Genomic DNA, 21214 nt, shown 5'->3' with positions numbered 1-21214 from the left:
GATCCAGACCGAATCTGACGGTGAGGATGAGGAAGGGGTTTGTCGAACCGAGAAACGCGGCAAAGAGGACCGGGATGAATGCGGAAGTTGCGGAGGAGGTCAACACCAGCGTCAACAATGCAAGTTCAAGGACGCTACATGTCGGCGGTGCGAGAAGAAAGGGCACCTAGCTCAAGTCTGTCGAGCTCCCCAACCTTCCCGCCGAAAATTCAAATCGGCCAATCAGAGCGCGGGATCGGCAAGGCGACCCGCGATTGGCTCAAACAAAAAAGGCGCGAATTCGAATCAAACGACTGTGGTCATAGGCCGCGCCTCAACCCGGGTGGAGAAGAAAATCTTCACCAAGCCCAAAATAGAAGGAGTACGGTGCCGACTCGAAGTGGACACCGGGTCAGCGATCACCATCATGTCCTGGGACACTTTGGCAAAGTCGTTGCCATCAGTCGCGCCACCTGCAAACACAACGGCTACGAGTCCACGACTACCAAGGGAATCGCATCCCTGTTCGAGGGACCACCTCTGTCCGAGTCGAGTACGGACCACACAAGAAGACCCTGCCCATCACGATCGTCGAAGGGACCCTGCCTAGTTTGTTGGGACTAGACTGGTTTCGTGCACTGGGCATGGGAGTGACTGGCATCTACAGAAGTGACTGTAACCTGAAAGACATACTCATGAACGAGTTCGAAGATGTCTTCAAGGACTGCCTGGGCAAGTACAAGGGACCCCTATTTCCTTCAACTTAGACCCCAGGTAGCCCCATTAGGTTAAGGGCAAGGAGAGTCCCTTTTGCCCTTAAACCTAAAATTGACAAGGAGCTAGATAAGCTCATAAATCAGGGGATTCTGGTGCCAGTCGATCACGCAAAGTGGGAGACGCCAATCGTCACCCCAGTAAAACCAGATGGGTCAATTAGAATCTGCGCTGACTACAAGGCGACGTTAAACAAAGCCTTACAGAAAAGCGCCACCGGTTCCGTGGTGCAACACTTGCTGCACTCTTTGGGGCAAGGGCAAGTCTTGCAAAGTTAGACTTGGCTCAAGCCTACCAACAACTGCCCGTGAGACGCCAACACAGCCAAAGCCCAAACGATTGTAACTCACAGGGGTGCTTTCAAGTGTACCGATTACAATTTGGGGTGAGTGTGGCACCGGGCTGTTCCAAAACTTAATGGAACGACTTCTGCAAGGGCTCCCAGGGTAGTTCCCTACTGATGATGTATTGATATCAGCAGAAAACGAGAGGAATTGGGGAGCGTTGAGAAAAGTTCTGGGCATTTTCCGTCAGCCGGACTAAAGGTTAAAGTGAACAAATGCCAGATAGGGGTAGAATCCGTCGAATTCTTGGGCTACCGAATAGACAAGAAAGGAATTCACCCCACTGAGAGCAAGGTCAAGGCAATCAGAAAGGCTCCAGCGCCCAAAAACAAAACAGAGTTACAGGCATTCCTGGGGCTAGTGAATTTTTACGCGGTTTTTTTAAAAAACAAGGCGACCGTTGCTGAACCGCTGCATAAGCTTCTGGGAAAGAATACTGTTTGGTCTTGGGGGAAGTCGGAAGCTAGGGCTTTCGAAGCAGTAAAAAACCTACTCTCGAGCGATAGCCTGCTGATCCAGTATCATAGCTCATTGCCATTAGTGCTGGTTTGCGATGCCTCCCCTTACGGGGTGGGGGCTGTGCTCAGCCACAGACTTCCAAACGGTACAGAAGCCCCTATAGCCTTCTACTCCAGAACGATGTCCTCCACAGAGAGGAACTATAGCCAGTTAGATAAGGAAGCGCTAGCAATTGTGTCAGGGGTAAAAAAGTTTCACGAATATGTTTTTGGGAGAGACTTTGAAATTGTTACTGACCACAGACCGTTGTTAGGGATACTGGCTGGCGACCGCCCAACGCCTGTGGCACTTTCGCCACGATTGACTCGATGGACTATTTTCTTAGCCGCTTATTCCTACAAGCTGCAGCATCGACCGGGAAAAGAAGTGGGGCATGCAGACGCGTTAAGCAGATGCCCACTACCAGGGCGATCAAGACCCCACTCCGGGACGCCCATCCTGCTAATTGACTCTTGACTCTGGCCCAGTCACATCTAAGGAAGTGGCTCGGCATCATACCGGACATTACTTTGAGGACTGTACTCGGTTGGGTACAAGAGGGTGGCTGCGCCGGGCAGCGTTTAAGGAATTTGTAAAAAAACGTGGGGAACTCTCGGCTCAAGGGGGGTGCCTGCTATGGGGCGATCGAGTGGTGATCCCGGAGAAATTGAGGGAAAGGGTATTGGACCTCCTCCACGAGGGTCACCCAGGGATCGTAAGGATGAAGGGGCTAGCAAGAAGCTATGTGTGGTGGCCACTCATGGACTCAGAAATTGCTGAGAGGGTAGGAAAATGCCAGGCTTGCCAAGAGTCCAGACCTCTACCCCCAACGGCCCCAGTCAGGGAATGGGAAAAACCCCAAGGGCCCTGGTCGAGAATCCACATTGATTTTGCTGGCCCTTTCTGTTAAGTTCTGGAAGTAACGAGGCTGGAGACCAGGGTAGTGACAACAGCTCTTTAATATAGGGTGAACCCAGCAACAGGCTGGGGGAAAAACCTCTCCTTTTATACAGTTCTGCTGGAGGCTTCGACCAATCAGCAACGTGCTGATTTCCCGCTCAAATATTTAAAGGTACAAACATGAATACATAACACTCCTCCCCTCCCAGAAAACACTTTGCCACTATTTACATATTATTTACATGTTATTTTTCGACGTAGTCACGCAAATAACCCATGCCTCCTAGTTCTTTCTGACCTGCGCTTCAGTTTTGGTGGTGTTTTGAGCTGGTCGGAGGGGCTGTTTTCTCCTCCCAGCTCTGCCAACGGGCTGGATTATAGACTTTTTCTGGCCATCCGCCTGATTAATTTTGAACCCTGCTGCTTCCTCGAACCTGATGGCGCTGCTGGAACTCTGGGACCTCAGCTAAGTCTTGCGCCTCCGGTCATTGTCAGCTGTGGATTCAAATTGGTATTGGTCATGATCTGTTTCATTTGGTTCGGTTTGGTCAGTTATTCGTTTCCTTAACTGATCTATGTGGCGCCTCCACACTCGGTTGTCGGGTAGCTCTACCACGACGATTTTGGGCGGTTATCTTTATTATTTGTCCTGCGAACCAACTAGGGCCGTCCCCATAGTTTCGGCCCACACCGGTCGCCTATGCTCATTTCCTTGTCTTCTAGTTCCCCTTGTAACCCTCGGGTGTGTAATGGGGTTCAAACGGTCAAGTGGGCACCGGAGTTTCCGTCCATTAACAATTCGGCTGGGCTTTTCCGTGGCGTGCTTGGGGTTCTGTGCTGGACGGCTAGGAAAAAGTCTATTTTGTTTGCCAGTCACCTGGCTTGAGCCTGGACAATGCCTCCTTAGCGCTCGGACGGACGCTCTGCAAGGCCATTCGGCGCGGGTGGAAAGGCGCAGAGAGGGCATGTCGGATGCCTCCTCTGCCAGGTATTCTTCAAACTGGGCTGCCGTGGAATTGGGGCCCATTGTCGGACACCAGAGTGTCCGGCAACCCGTGAGTTGCGAATAGGTGGCGCAGGTTGCGATTACTGCTTGGCGTGGTGGATTTCATGATTATGATCTCCAACCATTTAGAAAATGCATCACAACCACTAGGAATGTTTGGCCGTGAAAGGGCCAGCAAAGTCAATGTGGATTCTTGACCAGGGCCCTTGGGGCTTTTCCCATTCTCTGACTGGGGCCGTTGGGGGTAGAGGTCTGGACTCTTGGCAAGCTGGCATTTCCCTACCCTCTCAGCAATCTCTCGTCCATGAGTGGCCACCATACATAGCTTCTAGCTAACCCCTTCATCCTTACGATCCTGGGTGACCCTCGTGGGAGGTCCAATACCTTTCCTTAACTTAACAGGGTTATTACGATCACCCCATAACAGGCACCCCTTGAGCCGAGGCTCATCTCGTTTTAACAAATTCTTTGAACCGTTAAGCGGCGCCACCCTCTCTGTACCCAACCGGGTACAGTCCTTAACACAATGTCCGGTATGATGCCGAGCCACTTCCTTGATGTGACTGGGCCAGAGTCCAAGAGTCAATAAGTAGGATGGGCGTCCCGGTGGGGTCTTGATCGCCCTGGTAGTGGGCATCGGCTTAAGCGTCTGCATGCCCCACTTCTTTTCCTGGTCGATGCTGCAGCTTGTATGCGAATAAGCGGCTAAGAATATAGTCCATCGGGTCAAGCGTGGCGAAAGTGCCACAGGCGTTGGGTGATCGCCAGCCAGTATCCCCAGTAGCGGTCTGTGGTCAGTCACGATTTCAAAATTCCGCCCAAAGACATATTCGTGGAATTTTTGACCCCTGACACAATGGCTAGTGCTTCTTTGTCTAATTGGCTGTAGTTCCTCTCTGGGAGGACATCGTTCTAGAGTAGAAAGCTATAGGGCTTCTGTGCCGTTTGGAAGTCTATGGCTGAGTACAGCCCCACCCCATAAGGGAGGCATAAACCAGCACTAGGGTAATGAGTCGTGATATTGGATGAGCAGGCTATCACTTGAGCAGGTTCTTTACTGCTTCAAAAGCCCTATTTTCTGACTTTCCCCAAGACCAAACAGTATTTTTCCTAAGAGCCTATGCAGCGGTTCCAAGCGGTTCGTTTGTTCTTTAAAAAACCGTAAAATTAACCAATCCCAGGAATGCCTGCAGCTCTGCTTTGTTTTTGGGCGCTGGAGCCTTCCTAATTGCCTTAACCTTGCTCTCAGTAGGGTGAATTTTCTTGTCTATCCGTAGCCCAAGAAATCGACGATTCGACCCCATCTGGCATTTGTTTGTCTTGACTTTTAACCGCTGTCCGAAAATGCTCAAGACCTTTCTTAACCTGCCCCCAATTCCTCCATGTTTTCCCTGAAATTAGGACATCATCAAGTAGGAACTACCCTGGGAGCCCCTGCAGTAGTCGTTCCATCAGGTTTTGGAACAGCCCTGGTGCCACACTGACCCCAAATTGCAATCGGTGCACTTGAAGGCCCCCTGTGCCTACAATCGCTTGGGCTTCGCTGTGCGGGCGTCTACTGGCAGTTGTTGGTAGGCTTGGCCAAGTCTAACTTTGCAAAGATTTGCCCTTGCCCCAAAGAGTGCAATAAGTGCTGCACCACTGAACCGGTAAGCGCTTTTCTGTAAGGCTTTGTTAAGCGTCGCCTTGTAGTCAGCGAGATTCTAATTGACCCGTCGGTTTTATGGGTGACGATTGGCGCCTCCCACTTTGCGTGATCGACTGGCACCAAAATCCCTGATTAATGAGCTTATCCAGCTCCTTATCGATTTTGGTTTTAGGGCAAAGGACTCTCCTCGCCTTAAGCCTAATGGGGGCTACCTGGGGTCTAAGTTGAAGGAAATAGGGTCCCTTGTACTTGCCCAGGCAGTCCTTGAAGACATCTTCGAACTCGTTAAAGAGAATGTCTTTCAGGTTACAGTCACTTCTGTAGATGCTGTCACTCCCATGCCCAGGGCACGAAACCAGTCTAGTCCCAACAGACTGGGCAGAGTTCCTTCGACGATCGTGATGGGCAGGGTCTTTTATGTGGACCGTATCGACTCGGACGGAGGTGGTCCTCGAACAGGGATGCGATTCCCTGGTAGTCGTGCACTCGTGGCCGTTGTGCTTGCAGGTGGCGCTTGACGGACGGCAGCGATTTCGCCAAAGTGTCCCAGGACATGATGGTGATCGCTGATCCCGTGTCTACTTCAAGCCGCACCGTACTCCCTCTATTTTGGCTTGGTGAAGATCTTCTTCTCCACTTTGGTTTTAGGCCTATGACCACAGTTGTTTGGTTGAATCCGCGCCTTTTTGTTTGAGCCAATCGGGCCGCCTTTGCCGATTCCGCGCCTGATTGGCCGATTTGAATTTTCGGCGGAAGGTTGGGCTCGACAAACTTGAGCTAGGTGCCTTTCTTCCCACACGCCGACACGCTCTTTAAACTTGCAGCGTTGGCGCTGGTGTTGACCCCCAGCTTCCGATTCGCCCGTCGTCCCTTTGTCGCGTTTCTCGCGGCAGACCCTTCCTCGCTTCACCGCCGGATTCGGTCTGAACCTCCTCCTGGTGCACCGGAGTTGCCTTTGCCGCTTTGGGACCGGCTTCTGCAGTGTCTCTGCCGCTTGAGGACATTTCATGTGCTCTGGCTTCGTCCAGAGCGTTGGCCAGTGTGAGGTTGCTCTTTGCTAGCAGCCGCCGTCGCAAACGGATATCTTTGACTCGGATGAGTTGCTCGAGGAGCACCTCGTCTAGGTCGCGTATCCGCAGTCCTTGGACGCTTAGGGCGCCATGTAGTCACCGATGGATTCGCTCCATCTGCCTTCGCCTCCGAATTCAAACCGCCGCACGTATTTGGACGGCGCGGCGCGATTTTTAGCAAAGTCTGCAAAGTTGGCCATGACACCGACTGCAACGGTGTTGGCTCTGCCAGGGCTTCCGCGATGTCGATGACCTCCGACCACAGTGGCTTAGGAAATAAGCCCTCTTCGGTTATCTGAACTCCTGCAGTTCGTTGGCTTCTAGAAAGCTGCAAACGGGTCATATCGCTCCCATTTCTCTTAGCCGGTCAAACGGTGCGGGCGGAGTGTAACTGGCCATCTCCGCTTTCTGCCCTGGGTTTGCTGGGTTCGGGCCCATCGTGCTTCAGCTCGGTTCTGGTTCTCCTCAGCCTCGAGATCCCACCTTCGTCGCCAATGTTAAGTTCTGGAAGTAGGCTGGAGACCAGGTAGTGACAACAGCTCTTTAATATAGGGTGAACCCAGCAACAGGCTGGGGAAAACCTCCTTTATACAGTTCTGTTGAGTCCACCAATCAGCAACGTGCTGATTTCCCGCTCAAATATTTAAAGGTACAAACATGAATACATAACACTTTCCACGGCCAAACCTTCCTAGTGGTTGTCGACGCTTTCTCTAAATGGTTGGAGATCATACTCATGAAATCCATGACAGCCGAGGCAGTAATCGCAGCCCTGCACCACCTATTCGCAACCCACGGGTTGCCTGACACGCTAGTATCCGACAACGCCCGCACCACGGCAACCCAGTTTGAGGAATACTTGGCAGATGAGGGCATCCGATGCCCTCTCTGCGCCTTTCCACCCCGCCGAATGGCCTTGCAGAGCGCTCCGCCGGAGCGCTAAGGAGGCATTGTCCAGGCTCAAGCCAGGCGACTGGCAAACAAAGATAGATTTCTTTCTGGCGCTCAGCATAGAACCCCAGCACTGCTACAGGCAGAAGCCCAGCCGATTATTGATGACGGAAGCCCGTGCCCACTGGACCGCTTGAATCCCCATTACACACCAGAGGGTTACAAGGGGAACTGGAAAACGAGAAATGGGCATAGATCGAGTGTGGGCCCGCAACTATGGGGACGGCCCAAGTTGGCTAGCAGGGCAAATCATAAAAGCAACCGTCCAAAATCATACTTAGTTGAGTTAAAAGACAACCGAGTATGGAGGCGCCACATAGATCAGATAGGAAACGAACGAACCCGAGCTAAATGAGACAGATCATGACCACTCATTATTTGAACCCACAGCTGACCATAACCTGGGAGAGGCGCAAGACTTAGCTGAGTTCCTGGAGGTCCAGCGACGCCATCAGGTTCCCGGTGAAAACAGGGAAAACTCTGCAGTAATCCAAGGCCGGATGGCCTAGAAAAAGAGTCTGCAGTAATCCAGGGCCGGACGGCCTAGAAAAAGAGCTGGGAGGAGCAAACAGCCCTCCAGCTCAACCCACTACCAAGGACTGAACCGCAGGTCTGAAAGAATCAGGAGACGCCCAGGTTATTTTTGCGTGACTACGAAAACAACATGTAAATAATATGTAAATAGAGGTAAAGTGTTTTCTGAGGAGGAGTGTTATGTATCTTAAATATTTTGGCGGAAACAAGCACGTTGTTGATTGGTTGCTCCGTTAAACAGTATATAAAGAGAGGTTTTTCCCAGCCAGGTTGCTGGGTTCACCCTATATTAAAGAGCTGTTGTCACTACCCTGGTCTCCAGCCTCATATTTAACTTAACACTTGTATTATTGCAATTAAAGCTGAAGTAGCCTTTGACAGGAAGGACATTACAATAGATGATTCTGTGAGTTGCTTAGGTCTCCAACAGAGTTCCAAGTTTTCTGCCTAGGATTTCAAGTCTGGTGGGATAAGGTATTTTGTTGTTTTCAGAGGAATGGAGAATTCTTCTTGTAAAATATTTCTGGACAGCTCAATTGTATTGATGTCAGAGATATGGTGAGGGTTCCAAACAGGCAAGCTGTATTCAGAATTGGTCTAGCAAATGTATATGCTCTTATAGTGTGTTTTTGGAACTACGGAAAATTAGGTTTACAACACTTAGAGCTTTTTTTGCTATGTAGTTGCAGTGGGCTTTGGCACTTAGATCATTTGACATGAAAACTCCAAGGTCTTTAACGGGATGGGGGTCGTCTGTAAGGTAATGTCCATCTAGTATGTACTTAGTTTTTGGGTTCTTTTTTCCTATATGTAAGACTGTATCTAACAAAATGATATGACACAGATATAAGTTTTACACTTAGACCAGAAAAACCAACCGCGTAGGTATAAACTAGGTGAATTGAGCCAGTATAAACTGGTTTAATGCCCATAATTGTGAGGAGGATCTTGGAATCCCAGTGGACGATCACTTAAACGTGATCCAACAATAAGTGATAACAGCCAAAATAACCAGTACAATCCTAGGCTGCATTAATACTTGGCTCAGTTGCAAAGGTCCGTTGCTGGGAGTCGAAAAGGACGTAATTCCTGAAAACATCTTCCAAAGGACTTGGTGGAGACTGGACAAGCGTGTTTTTCCACCTCAGGTCGCTAGATGGCGATCAGGCAACATCTTTGCCTAGAAAGCCACACACACTTTAGTGCCACCCGCCCTTGAGCTTGAAAGAGGAGTTTTTTAAACCATCGAGTACCGCATTGCTAGAAAGGCTGGGAAGAGAGAAGTGCAGAGAAACTTCCTCTTCCGGATGACTCGTGGGAGAAAAGTGGTGCGCAGAGCGGCTTTTCTGCTCTTCCCAGGGTCGAAGCAGCATCTGGCAGGTGAGTTGAGGGCAGCAGGTGGGAGGAGAGTCCGGGAGCAAGTCGGGCTGTTCGGTTCCCTCCACGGCCTGGAAGCAGAGAAGCAACTGGGCTGAAGCAGGTCAGCTGCTGCTGCTGCAGGTTCCTTCCCTCCCCAAATGGAAGCCCACTGGGGCTGCAGGCTGTGAAACTGGTGGCTGCAATTTTCGGCTGCTGGGAAGATTGAAAAAGTCTCTTTTAAATTAAAGTTGATTCTTTGGGAATGGCTTCCCTCCAGAGGTTGTGGCTGCTCCGTCACTGGAGGGTTTTAAGGGGAGATTGGACAGCCATTTGTTCAGAATCGAATAGGGTCTCCTGCCAGAACAGGGGATGGACTAGAAGACCTCTAAGGTCCCCCCAACTCCATTATGCTGCTTTGGACCTGATTTCTCAGGGCAACAAGTTCAGACTGATGTGCCTCTGGTCTTTTTTAGGTTGTTGACAAAATGAGGTTGGGATAAGAGGGCCTTTATACAGTCTTTGGGGTTGTGTGATTGAAATGCTCCATTTTAATGGTGGTGGCCCATTATGTCCTAAAAGTCCTGTCCTGTCTGTCTTAATCCCATCAACTGGAGCTGAAGGTGTTTTGTTTGTGAATAGATTGGCCCTCTCTTTCTAAATGGGCACAAAATCTCCACCTCTAAAGACTTCAGGCATCTGTTGGGGCTGCTTTCTGCCTTTTTAAAGACTTTTTTTTTCATTTCTTCTTTGGGGAAATACAATATTCTCCTCTTTGAAGCGGGTCATATCGTTCCCATTTCTCTTTAGCGGGTCAAGCGGTGCGGGCGGAGTGTAACTGGCCATCTCGCTTTTCTGCCCTGGGTTTGCTGGGTTCGGGTCTATCGTGCTTCAGCTCGGTTCTGGTTCTCCTCAGCCTCGAGATCCCTTCGTCGCCAATGTTAAGTTCTGGAAATATGAGGCTGGAGACCAGGGTAGTGACAACAGCTCTTTAATATAGGGTGAACCCAGCAACAGGCTGGGGAAAAACCTCTCCTTTTATACAGTTCTGCTGGGCTTGACAATCAACAAGCTGATTTCCGCTCAAATATTTAAAGGTACAAACATGAATACATAACACTTTCCAGCCAAACCTTCCTAGTGGTTCGCTTTCTCTCTGGTTGGAATCATACTCATGAAATCCATGACGCCGAGGCAGTAATCGCAGCCCTGACCTATTGCAATTGCCTGTGTATCCGACAGCGGCCCGCAATTCACGGCAGCAGTTTGAGAATACTTGGCAGATGAGGGCATCGACATGCCCTCTCTCGCCTTTCCACCCTGCGTCGAATGGCCTTGCAGGCGTTCCGTCCGGGCGCTAAGGAGGCATTGTCAGGCTCAAGCCAGGCGACTGGCAAACAAAGATAGATTTCTTTCTGGCGTTCAGCATAGAACCCCAGCACTGCTACAGGCAGAAGTAGCCGAATTATTGATGGAATGAGCTCGGTGCCCACTGGACCGTTTATCCCCATTACACCAGAGGGTTACAAGGGGAACTAAAACAGAGAAATGGGCATAGGCGACCTGTGGGCCCGCAACTATGGGGCTGCCCAAGTTGGCTCAGGGCAAATCATAAAGCAACGGTCCAAAATCATACTTAGTTGAGTTAAAGACAACGGTATGGGCGCCACATAGATCAGATAAGGAAAGCGAATGGCCGAACAAGAGCTAAATGAGACAGATCCCCTCATTATTGAACCCACAGCTGACCATAACCGAGGCGCAAGACTTAGCTGAGTTCCGGAGGTCCAGCGCCATCAGGTTCGATGAGCAGGAAAACTCTGCAAGTAATCAAGGCGGATGGCCTAGAAAAAGTCTGCAGTAATCCAGGGCGGATGGCCTAGAAAGAGCTGGGAGGAAACAGCCTCCACCAGCTCAACACCAGGACTGAACCGCGCAGGTGAAGAATCAGGAGCCCAGGTTATTTGCGTGACTACGTCGAAAAATAACATATGTAATATGTAAATAGGTAAGTGTTTTCTGGGAGGGAGGAGTGTATGTATCTTTAAATATTTTGGCGGAAACAAACACGTTGCTGATTGGTTCAGTTAAACAGTATATAAAGAGGTTTTTCCCCAGCCAGGTTGCTGGGTTCACCCTATATTAAGAGCTGTTGTCACTACCTGGTCTCCAGCCTCGTTGCTTGAACTTAACACTTGTATTGCAATTAAAGCTGAAGTAATTGACAGGAAGGACATTACAATAGATGATTCTGTGAGTTGCTTGATTGTCGACAGAGTTCAAGTTTTCTAAGCCTAATTTCAAGTCTGGTGGGATGGTATTTTGTTGTTTTCAGAGGAATGAGAATTCTTCTTGTAAAATATTTCTGACCCTCAATTGTATTGATGTCAGAATATGGTGAGGGTTCCAAACAATAGCTGTATTCTAAATTGGTCTAACAAATGTTTTATATGCTCTGTTAGTAGTGTGGTGTTTTTGGAAAAGAAATAGGAAAATTAGGTTTAACACTTAGACTTTTTGCTATGTAGTTGCAGTGGCTTTGGCAAGATCATTTGACATGAAAACTCCAAGGTCTTTAACGATGTCTCTGTGAATGTCCATCTAGTATGTACTTGGATTTTTGGTTCTTTTTTCCTATGTAAGACTGTATCTAACAAAATGATATGACACAGATATAAGTTTACAGACCAGAAAGTATAAACTGGTTTAATGCCCATAATTGTGAGGAGGATCTTGGAATCCCAGTGGACGATCACTTAAACGTGATCCAACAATAATAGCAGCCAAAATAACCAATACAATCCTAGGCTGCATTAATACTTGGCTCAGTTGCAAGGTCCGTTGCTACAGTCGAAAAGGACGTAATTCCTGAAACATCTTCCAAAGGACTTGGTGGAGACTGGACAAGCGTGTTTTTCCACCTCAGGTCGCTAGATGGCGATCAGGCAACATCTTTGCCTAGAAAGCCACACACTTTAGTGCCACCCCCAGCTTGAAAGAGGTTTTTAAACCATCAGTACTGCATTGCTAGAAAGGATGGGAAGAGAGAAGTGCAGAGAAACTTCCTCTTCCGGATGACTCGTGGGAGAAAAGTGGTGGCAGAGCGGCTTTTCTGCTCTTCCAGGTCGAAGCAGCATCTGGCAGGTGAGTTGAGGGCAGCAGGTGGGAGGAGGTCCGGGAGCAAGTCAGGCTGTTCGGTTCTCCACGGCCTGGAAGCAGAGAAGCAACTGGGCTGAAGCAGGTCAGCTGCTGCTGCTGCAGGTTCCTTCCTCCCAAATGGAAGCCCACTGGGGCTGCAGGCTGTGAAACTGGTGGCTGCAATTTTCTGCTGGGAAGATTGAAAAGTCTCTTTTAAATAAAGTTGATTCTTTGAGAATGGCTTCCCTCCAGAGGTTGTGGGTGCTCCATCATTGGAGGTTTTTAAGAGATTGAACAGCCATTTGTTCCGAATGGTATAGGGTCTTCTGCCTGAACAGGGGATGGACTAGAAGACCTCAAGGTCCCCAACTCCATTATTCTGCTTTGGACCTGATTTCTCAGGGCAACAAGTTCAGACATGTGCCTCTGGTCTTTTTTAGGTTGTTGACAAAATGAGGTTGGGATAAGAGGGCCTTTATACAGTCTTTGGGGTTGTGTGATTGAAATGCTCCATTTTAATGGTGGTGGCCCATTATGTCCTAAAAGTCCTGTCCTGTCTGTCTTAATCCCATCAACTGGAGCTGAAGGTGTTTTGTTTGTGAATAGATTGGCCCTCTCTTTCTAAATGGGCACAAAATCTCCACCTCTAAAGACTTCAGGCATCTGTTGGGGCTGCTTTCTGCCTTTTTAAAGATTTTTTTTTCTTCATTTCTCCTTTGGGGAAATACAATATTCTCCCTCTTTTAACATTCCCCAAAATATTTCATTCTTGGGGAAAGGGCTTTTTTTTCTTTTTCATTAGCATACATCATTTTCTAACATTTCAATTTTGATCAATTTTATGTCTCACTTTCAATTATTTTCACCTATAAACCATTCTATCTTTCATATTTCATTTGCTGGTCTATTTTTCTTAAACAGTATAGTTCTTCCTTTTTTGCTTCTTGCATATATTTCTTTTCATTCTTGTATCATTTACTAATTTTTCAGTGTTATACCTTAATTTCAATTAATTTCTTTATTTTTTTCAATATTTAAAATATATTTCTTTACCATCCAGTATAGTTCTCTCCAATCCATGCATCCTCAGACAACAAAACATAATCCATTTTATCTTTCACATTTCATCTACTTCTCCATTTTACATTAAACAGTATATTTCTTCTTTTTTGCTTCTTACATACACTTCATTTCATTTTTTCTTACTTCCCTTTTACAATAATCTATATATTTCTTCTAATTTACTTCTTACATACAATTTTTACTACTAATATCCTTCCCTTAAATCAACCTATTGATGTTTTAATTTCCTTTCTGCTATCCATTTTTCTTCCCCTTTTAACCATTTTCTTTCGGTCTCTCCAAAATTCCAATTCTTAATGTTTTCCTCCCTTTCTCCCATTCTCTTATCTTCTTCTTTTTTCTTTTTCTTGTATCTTCCTTTCGGCCTCCTTTCTCTAATTTTTATTCTTTTAATTTTCCTCCTCAATCTTTTCCCATTTCCTCCTCCTCTCTTCTTCTTTGAGAGATATTTCCCTGTGTCCATTTTTATTCTGCCACTGTCAATCCCAGAGTAATCATTCTTCAATTATTTCTTTTTCAACATTGTATTCTTGCTCCTCCCGTCTCTCACTCATATTTTCTTTCTCCTCTCTTCTTTTACATTTTAACCTCTGCTTCTTTATTTCCCTTAAGTGATTCTCGCACCTTTTGAAGCATCTCCCTTAGTTCCTCATACTCATACTCCCAACTCTCCATGTTGTCAATTTAAAGAGAAAGGATTTTTGAATTTATTATTTTAGCTTATACATAATTCGAATTCAAGTCCATATAATGTCTCTTTTTTCTTTCCAAATAATGTCCAATTCAAAAGTTCATATAAACTGTTCCAATTTGAGTCTTTATTCTTTCCGCTCCTTTTTGAAATCGTGCCCCAGCTCTTTAAACAATTACTCCTCCAGTCATTTCCCAAGGTGGTCTAAGTAATGCAATGCTTTCCACCAGCAGATGTCTCTCTCCAATTCACAAATCTCCCCCCCCCCCCGCAATAAAATGTCACTTGTTAATCCACAAAGATAATTACTTCCTTTTTTTCAATTAAATCCTTTTATTAAAAATACTCTGTTCAATCATCCTGCTCAAATCTTCCAGATGGAAAGCCTAGCTTTGATCTTAAAGCTCTTTGATGTCTTCCTTTAGTCAGCTAATAACCTTCAGAATTTCAACTTCCCTGTTTGCACCGGCGATCAATCTTCACTGTCCCTCAGGACACCTATGGTCAAAGGACCCCAAACGACTGGAATTTTGGTTCTCTCAGAGCACTGGGACACACCGTCCAGTTTGACTTAACTTTCTTCATGATGGTTTGTATGAGATGTTTGTGCTGATATGCTGTGTTTGGTTTTCATCAAGCGTGTCACTGCATATGGCCAACCATCTCACTGGTCTAGTCTGTGGACAATGTTCCAGAATTCCTGTGATTTGTTCAGATGCAACTTTGCAAACCTCAGCCCTGCTGCTATGACCTTTTCAGAGAGAAGAGGGTTTCTCCTCCCAAACCATACTTGTTCAGTCTTTTTCTAATTGCACTGTCATGAATCTTAACATTTAACATGCTGACCATCAATTGTGTTGTAAATGTTGTACCTTGATGAACGTATCTTTTCTTTTTATGTACACAGAGAGCATATGCACCAAGACAAATTCCTTGTGTGTCCAATCACACTTGACCAATAAAAAATTCTATTCTGTTCTGTTCTGTTCTGTTCTGTTCTATTTTAACTGAAACCTGTAGAGTCTCAAATAAAAGTCTTTGTCTTTTAGCAATTTCCCTGGCCATTGCATCGTCTGACCCTGGGGTGTATTTTCTTGGATATCTATTCCTGGGAAGATTGGCAACTGTCTGGGATGTTTCCCACTTATGAATAATCTTCCTCACTGTAGAATGATGGATTTTAAATTGTTTAGAAATGGCCGTTTAAACTTTCCCAAATTGATTGGCAGCAACAATGTCTTCTCTAAGATCATTGCTCGTGTATTTTTGGCATTGTGTTAACACACACCTCAATGCCAAAGACCAGGAAACTCCTACAACTTCAGCTTTTATAGATGTAGTCTACTAGCTAATGATCAATTGATCAAGGGCACTTTATTAGCAGTACTTGGCTGCTAGTTCACCTCCTTATACACAATGGAAGCAGTGAGAAATTTCCTAATGGTGAGAACAATTAACCAGCAAAATGGTTTGCCTTCAGACATTGTGGTGCTCCATCACTGGAAGCTTTTCATAAGAGACGTAATAGCCGCTTGTCCAAAATGGTATAGGGCAGTGGTAGTCAACCTGGTCCCTACCGCCCACTAGTGGGCGTTCCAGCTTTCATGGTGGGCGGTAGGGCTTTTGTCCAATACTGAAGCACTTTCCTTTTTTAAAAAAAATTAATTGACTTTTTAAAAAATTTTCATAGCATTATTTTCATTAGGTTTTCATAAAATTCCTTGTGACAATTTAAATTTCTGAATATATACTATTATTTGTATTTGTTGTTGCCCGCAAATTATCTAAAGCTCTAGTGAACTGTCATACCAAAACAACCCAGCAAGCCTCCTTCTCCAGAAATGTATCAGGTAAGCACCCAGCCAATAATGAAAACCCATTTAAGACTAAAAACATAGCATTATTTAAAAACACAGGCATAAATTCCTTGTGACAATTTAAACTGAAAATAGCTAGTGGTGACAGATAAACTTAGTATAGTGGAGAAAAAAGTGGTGAATGGTATCTGAAAAAGCTGTAACAGACAAGCAGAGTGATAGGAAGATCCAGATGTCTTACATACACACTGTATTGGTTAGATTTTACTACTGCAATGGTGATAGGTTCTTATCTCACTTTACTGATTAGAATTTATTTATTCTCTTCTGTTCTGTTCTGCTGATATTTGACCCTGATAGTAAAACCATAGAAATGATAAATTTAGTTTTTCTTTTGAATGTGAAAACAAACTGCATTTGTGATTGACCCAGTCAACAAGTGAATTTCATCATTGAATGGATATTCAAACTTGGATCTGGGTAGTCTTCCATGTGTCGTGAGTAATGTAAGAGCTTCTTTGAGTATTGTGGCATGTTTGCTTTTTCATTGTAATCTAAATGTTTTTCTTTTTTTCCCCATCTTCTGCAACCATTTTATGCACTATTAAAGATACATTTTTATTTGAATCTTATAGACAAAGAGAATGGCAATAAGAGCGCTTTGGACAACTGAGGATGACAAGCAACATTGAATAGGAAAGCAAGTCAGTCCCGAAATCAACATATTTTCCATTTCCTTCACAGAGCCTACGATTCTTCACCTTCCTCAGCAAGTGAGAGAGAAATGAGAGAAAATCAGGAAGAGATTTCTAGCTGGGAAAAGAAGAGTGTGAAATTCAAGCATACGTTACATGAAAAGTCAAGGGAGATTATTCTTCCATTAGGTAAAAGACGGAAATATCTGGAAGTTACTGGGAGGAAAAGGTCAATTGGAAATCAACGTAGAGCAGACAGTCCTGATTGTGAGAAAATTGAATGTCCTGATTGTGAGAAAAGTTTCTCTCAGAATTCCCAGCTCATGAAACACCAGATGACTCACACAGGCAAGAAACCATTTGAATGTCCTGATTGTGAGAAAAAATTCACTACCAATTCCAACCTTATTAGCCACCAGATGATTCACACAGGTGAGAAACTCTGTAGATGTCTTGAATGTGGGAATAGTTTTAGTCGGAATTCTGACCTTGTTGCACACCAGAGGACTCACACAGGAGAGAAACCATTTGAATGTCCTTTTTGTGGGAAAAGTTTTAGTCGTAATTCCAACCTGGTGATACACCAGAGAACTCACACAGGAGAGAAACCCTTTGAATGTCCTGATTGTGAGAAAAGTTTCAGTACCAGTTCCAGCCTGGTGATACACCAGAGGATTCACACAGGAGAGAAACCCTTTGAATGTCTTGTTTGTGGGAAAAGTTTCAGTACCAGTTCCAGCCTGGTGATACACCAGAGGATTCACACAGGAGAGAAACCCTTTGAATGTCTTGTTTGTGGGAAAAGTTTCAGTCAGAATTCCAGCCTGGGGAAACACCAGAGGACTCACACCGGGGAGAAATCATTTCAATGTCCTGTTTGTGGGAAAAGTTTCAGTGAGAATTTCAACCTTATTACACCAGAGATTCATACAGAGAGAAACCTTTGAATGTCTGATTGTGGAAAAGTTTCAAGTCAATTCCAGCCTGGTAAACACCAGAGGACTCACACAGGAGAGAAACCTTTGAATGTCCTGATTGTGGGAAAAGTTTCAGTCAATTCCAGCCTGGTGAAACAGAGGACTCACACAGGAGAAACCTTTGAATGTTCTGATTGTGGGAAAAGTTTCAGTCCAATTCCAGCCTGTGAGACCAGAGGATTCACACAGGAGAGAAACCCTTTGAATGTCCTGATTGTGGGAAGTTTCAGTAGTTTCCAGCCTGGACACCAGAGGACTCACACAGAGAAACCCTTTGAATGTCCTGATTGTGGAAAAGTTTCAGTACATTCTGGTTAAACCAGAGGACTCACACAGGAGAAACCTTTGAATGTCCATTGTGGGAAAAGTTTCAGCAGATTTAACCTTCTAAATCATATGCTTATACACAGGAGAAACCCTTTTAATGTCCCATTGTGGGGTTTCAAGCAAATTCCAGCCTTATTGCACAGAGGAAATCACATGAGAAAGTGATGAGTGTAGAAACTGAATTTCATTTCTAATGTCATTTTAAGTCCAGCTGAGAAACACTATTTAATTAGACTACAAGAATTTGTAATGGTATTGTGGTTTTTTTTTTTTTTGCAAATACAATGATATTAGATGGGATGGGGAAAAAATTGCAACATAAATATGATAATGGTTATCTGGCCATCAGCAGAAGTGGTTGTGGGATATTTATTTTGCAGAAATTGTGCAGATGTAAAATATATTAGCATTCTTTGTATTTTTATCATGGAGATGATAAATGCCACATATAAGTCCCAATTTTCTTCCTTGCCTGAAGATTTTCAGCCTCAAATTTAGCCTAGTTTGGGGGAGAAAAAAGTGTAAAATTTCAGATATAAATGGTTGTCCTGTGATTCAAAGGTATGGTATGGGAAAATAGGATACATGGTTACTTTCAAAGACACTATATAAGAAATTTTTTTCTGTTTGTGGAAAATTAGAAAACATATTTGAAGATACCACTTTGGCTTTCAACAATGGAGATGATCAAATCTATATATAAAAGCAAAAGCACTCCGCCATAATCATGAAATCTCCAGAGCAGTTTCAAATTTGGATGTTCCTCTTGGCTTCTAGGTGCTCATTAAGAAAGTTTTAAAATGATTCAGATGAGTATTTTCTATATTATAACACTGATGTAATGAATTAGATATATAGAATAAGTTTTCAGTTTTTGTGCTGAAAAACTTTGATATGGTTATCTGACTTATATGAGTTTTTTTTAAAAAGTAGATAGAGTATTGGCTTTGATTTTTTTCTTTTTTCACATTTGCAGATAGCCCTGCATTCATGAAACCAGCCTTTCTCAGCTGAAATTTCAACAGCATGCCTCATTAATAAAATCTATTTTAGTTTTTATGACCAGAATATATATCATATTCATATATAGTGATGTTCTCCCCTTCCAACTTGAAAATAACTCTGGAGAAGGAGATAGCATAGGACAGGCTTCCGTTGGGTAAGGCTGAGGAGAGAAGGCTAGAAAGCCTGAGGAGAGAAGAGGTGAAATGTAGATTTAATAGCTGTAAGCTGATGGAAGGTTGCGGAAGCAACTGAAAGCTGATGCAATGGGAATGATTCATCATTTGGAATCGCTGGTTTAAAACTCTGATGGGGTCCACACAAGACTGTTACCATTTTAAGAGGTGTCTATATATAGGTGAATTAGAGCATCTCTCTCTCTTGTATCTTACCCTTGTGTTGTGCTGTATGATAAGGTATCTACCATGTATATATATATATTTAGTTGTATAAAACCATGTTAATTATCTAGCTCTGTGTTCTGTGTGTGTGTTTTGCTCCTGGGTTTATCTCATAATGTGTCAAAGCAAAACTCTGATAAGGTGATAGGATGAGATGTTTCTGTGTCAAGCCTGAGGACAGAAGGGGAGAGAGGCTGACTGTAACTACTCATTAATTTTCAAGCTGTAAAACATAGTTTAGCACAGATATCATCTAATATCACTAGTATGAAATATTAGATAGAAAGACACTCTGAATGAACGGGTAAGCTCAAAATAAACAAAATTGAAGAGCAAAGTTGGTGAGGTTTGCAAATACAATCTAGATATGAAAAGTTACTAAATTATATGGTTCTTATATGGATTTGACAGAATTGGGTAAGATATTAACAGGAACAGAGAGGGTGATAAAGGAACTATAGCTATTTATTGGGTATCAGATTAGAAGAACAAGTGAAGAATGATAGCATGGGCAAAAAAAATTATTTTACAATAGAATTAAATAGCAACTATGGATAGAAACTACAAATCAACGTCAAGATATAAAGAAAACTTGTATAAGATGTTTTGTAGAGGCATTTTCCACCAACAAGATTGGCAAAGATGTTTGAAGATAAATCAGCTAAATGTTGGAAATGTCGACACCTGGGTCTCATTATATGTGGTGGATATGCAAAAAAAATAGGGCAGAAATATGTGATTGGAGAAGATGTTACAACAACATATTAATTTGAAACCAAATATTTTTGTTGAGGATTTTACCAAATTAGTGAAAATGTAATAATAACTGCAGCTAGAATTATATTTGTACAAAATTGGAAAAGTGAAGAAATTCCTACAGATGAGAATGTGATTAGGAAAATATTTGAGCGTGCAGAAATGAATAGGTTAACACTTGCAATTAAAGAGAAGGAACAAACTAAATAATATTGTATGGGAACTATTTTACCGATGATTAGAAATAAAATAAAGCTAGAAACAAAAGTAGATTAGTGAAATATAGAAAATATATTAATGAATATGGCTGTAAATTTTATTTATCACACGATATTTCTACCCAGGCGAAACACTGCTTAATGGAAGATGGATTGTTTGTTAAAATAAAATAAAAATTTATTGAAAAAAGTGGTGCTCCATCAATTGAGGCTTTTAGAAGAGATGAAAACCATTTGTCTGAAATGGTATAGGACAGTGATGGCTAACCTTTTGCCAGCGTGGAGAGGGTGGGAGGTCACGTGCATGAGTGGGTAGGACCAAAGTTAGGGTCATTTTGACCACCTCCGTGGTCGGAAGGCCATTTCACCCTCCCAGATTCCTAGAGGCTCTGGAGCCAGGTGAGAGAGAAAAATGGGCCTTCCCCACCACCTCCCGAGGCCCTCCGGAGGCAGGAAACAGCCTGTTTCCCTACTGCTGGTGGTCCCAGAAGGCCGGAAAATCAGCTGGCCAGCACGTACATGCGCGCCAGAGCTGAGCTCGTATGCCCACTCATATGGCTACACGTGCCACCTGTGGCACACATGCCATAGGTTCGCTTTCACGGGTATAGGGCGTCCTGCTGAAGCATGGGTTGGATTAGAAGACCTGCAAGGTCCCTTCCAATTCTGTTATTCTCTCCTGTTCTGTTGCGATGATATGATACCCTGAGAAGTAAAACCTTAGAAATCAAAGAGAGTGGTTTTTTTTTATTGAAAAAGTTTTTACAAAATTTTTTCCCCCTCCCCCCTCCATCCCCTCCCCGCTCCCTCCAAAACCACCCTCCTCCCTCCCCCTCCTGACCTCCCAGAGCAAACACAAGGTATAGTTCAAAAAGAAAACAATCATACGCTAAATTTTCCCGAACACAAATTATAGTCCTCCCTTTCTTCTCAAATCCTAACTTCTCCCATACAAATCAAAGATAAATACATCCTATCATTCAACGGCAATCTGATATCTCTTAATCTGATATCTATTTTGCGTATATTCAATCCATTTTTTTCCATTC

At 44.4% G+C, this 21214-nt stretch overlaps 2 protein-coding genes across 2 annotated transcripts in view; one reads left to right on the top strand and one right to left on the bottom strand.

Annotated features, from left to right (window-relative positions):
• LOC131190355 (zinc finger protein OZF-like) overlaps nucleotides 1-6419 on the bottom strand; it is a 23397-nt gene extending 16978 nt beyond the window's left edge. Inside the window, exon 1 of the mRNA XM_058167676.1 lies at nucleotides 6369-6419. Coding sequence (XP_058023659.1) covers nucleotides 6369-6419 — 51 coding nt within the window. The remainder of the gene's footprint in view (nucleotides 1-6368) is intronic.
• A 2568-nt stretch (nucleotides 6420-8987) lies between these two features.
• On the top strand, nucleotides 8988-17431 carry LOC131190354 (zinc finger protein 570-like). Its single transcript, XM_058167675.1, has 2 exons — nucleotides 8988-9084; nucleotides 16534-17431. The coding sequence occupies exon 2, from the start codon at nucleotides 16574-16576 to the stop codon at nucleotides 17429-17431; it is 858 nt and encodes a 285-aa protein (XP_058023658.1). The 5' UTR covers nucleotides 8988-9084; nucleotides 16534-16573.
• Nucleotides 17432-21214: the final 3783 nt, after the last annotated feature.

Source organism: Ahaetulla prasina, chromosome 2 (genome assembly GCF_028640845.1).
Source record: "Ahaetulla prasina isolate Xishuangbanna chromosome 2, ASM2864084v1, whole genome shotgun sequence".
In the NCBI taxonomy this organism is placed as follows: Eukaryota; Metazoa; Chordata; class Lepidosauria; order Squamata; family Colubridae; genus Ahaetulla; species Ahaetulla prasina.
This window is presented reverse-complemented; position numbering and strand designations above follow the sequence as displayed.

Excerpts from the sequence above, each read along its gene's own strand:
- LOC131190354 (XM_058167675.1), top strand. The coding sequence starts at position 16,574 with ATGAGAGAAAATCAGGAAGAGATTTCTAGCTGGGAAAAGAAGAGTGTG.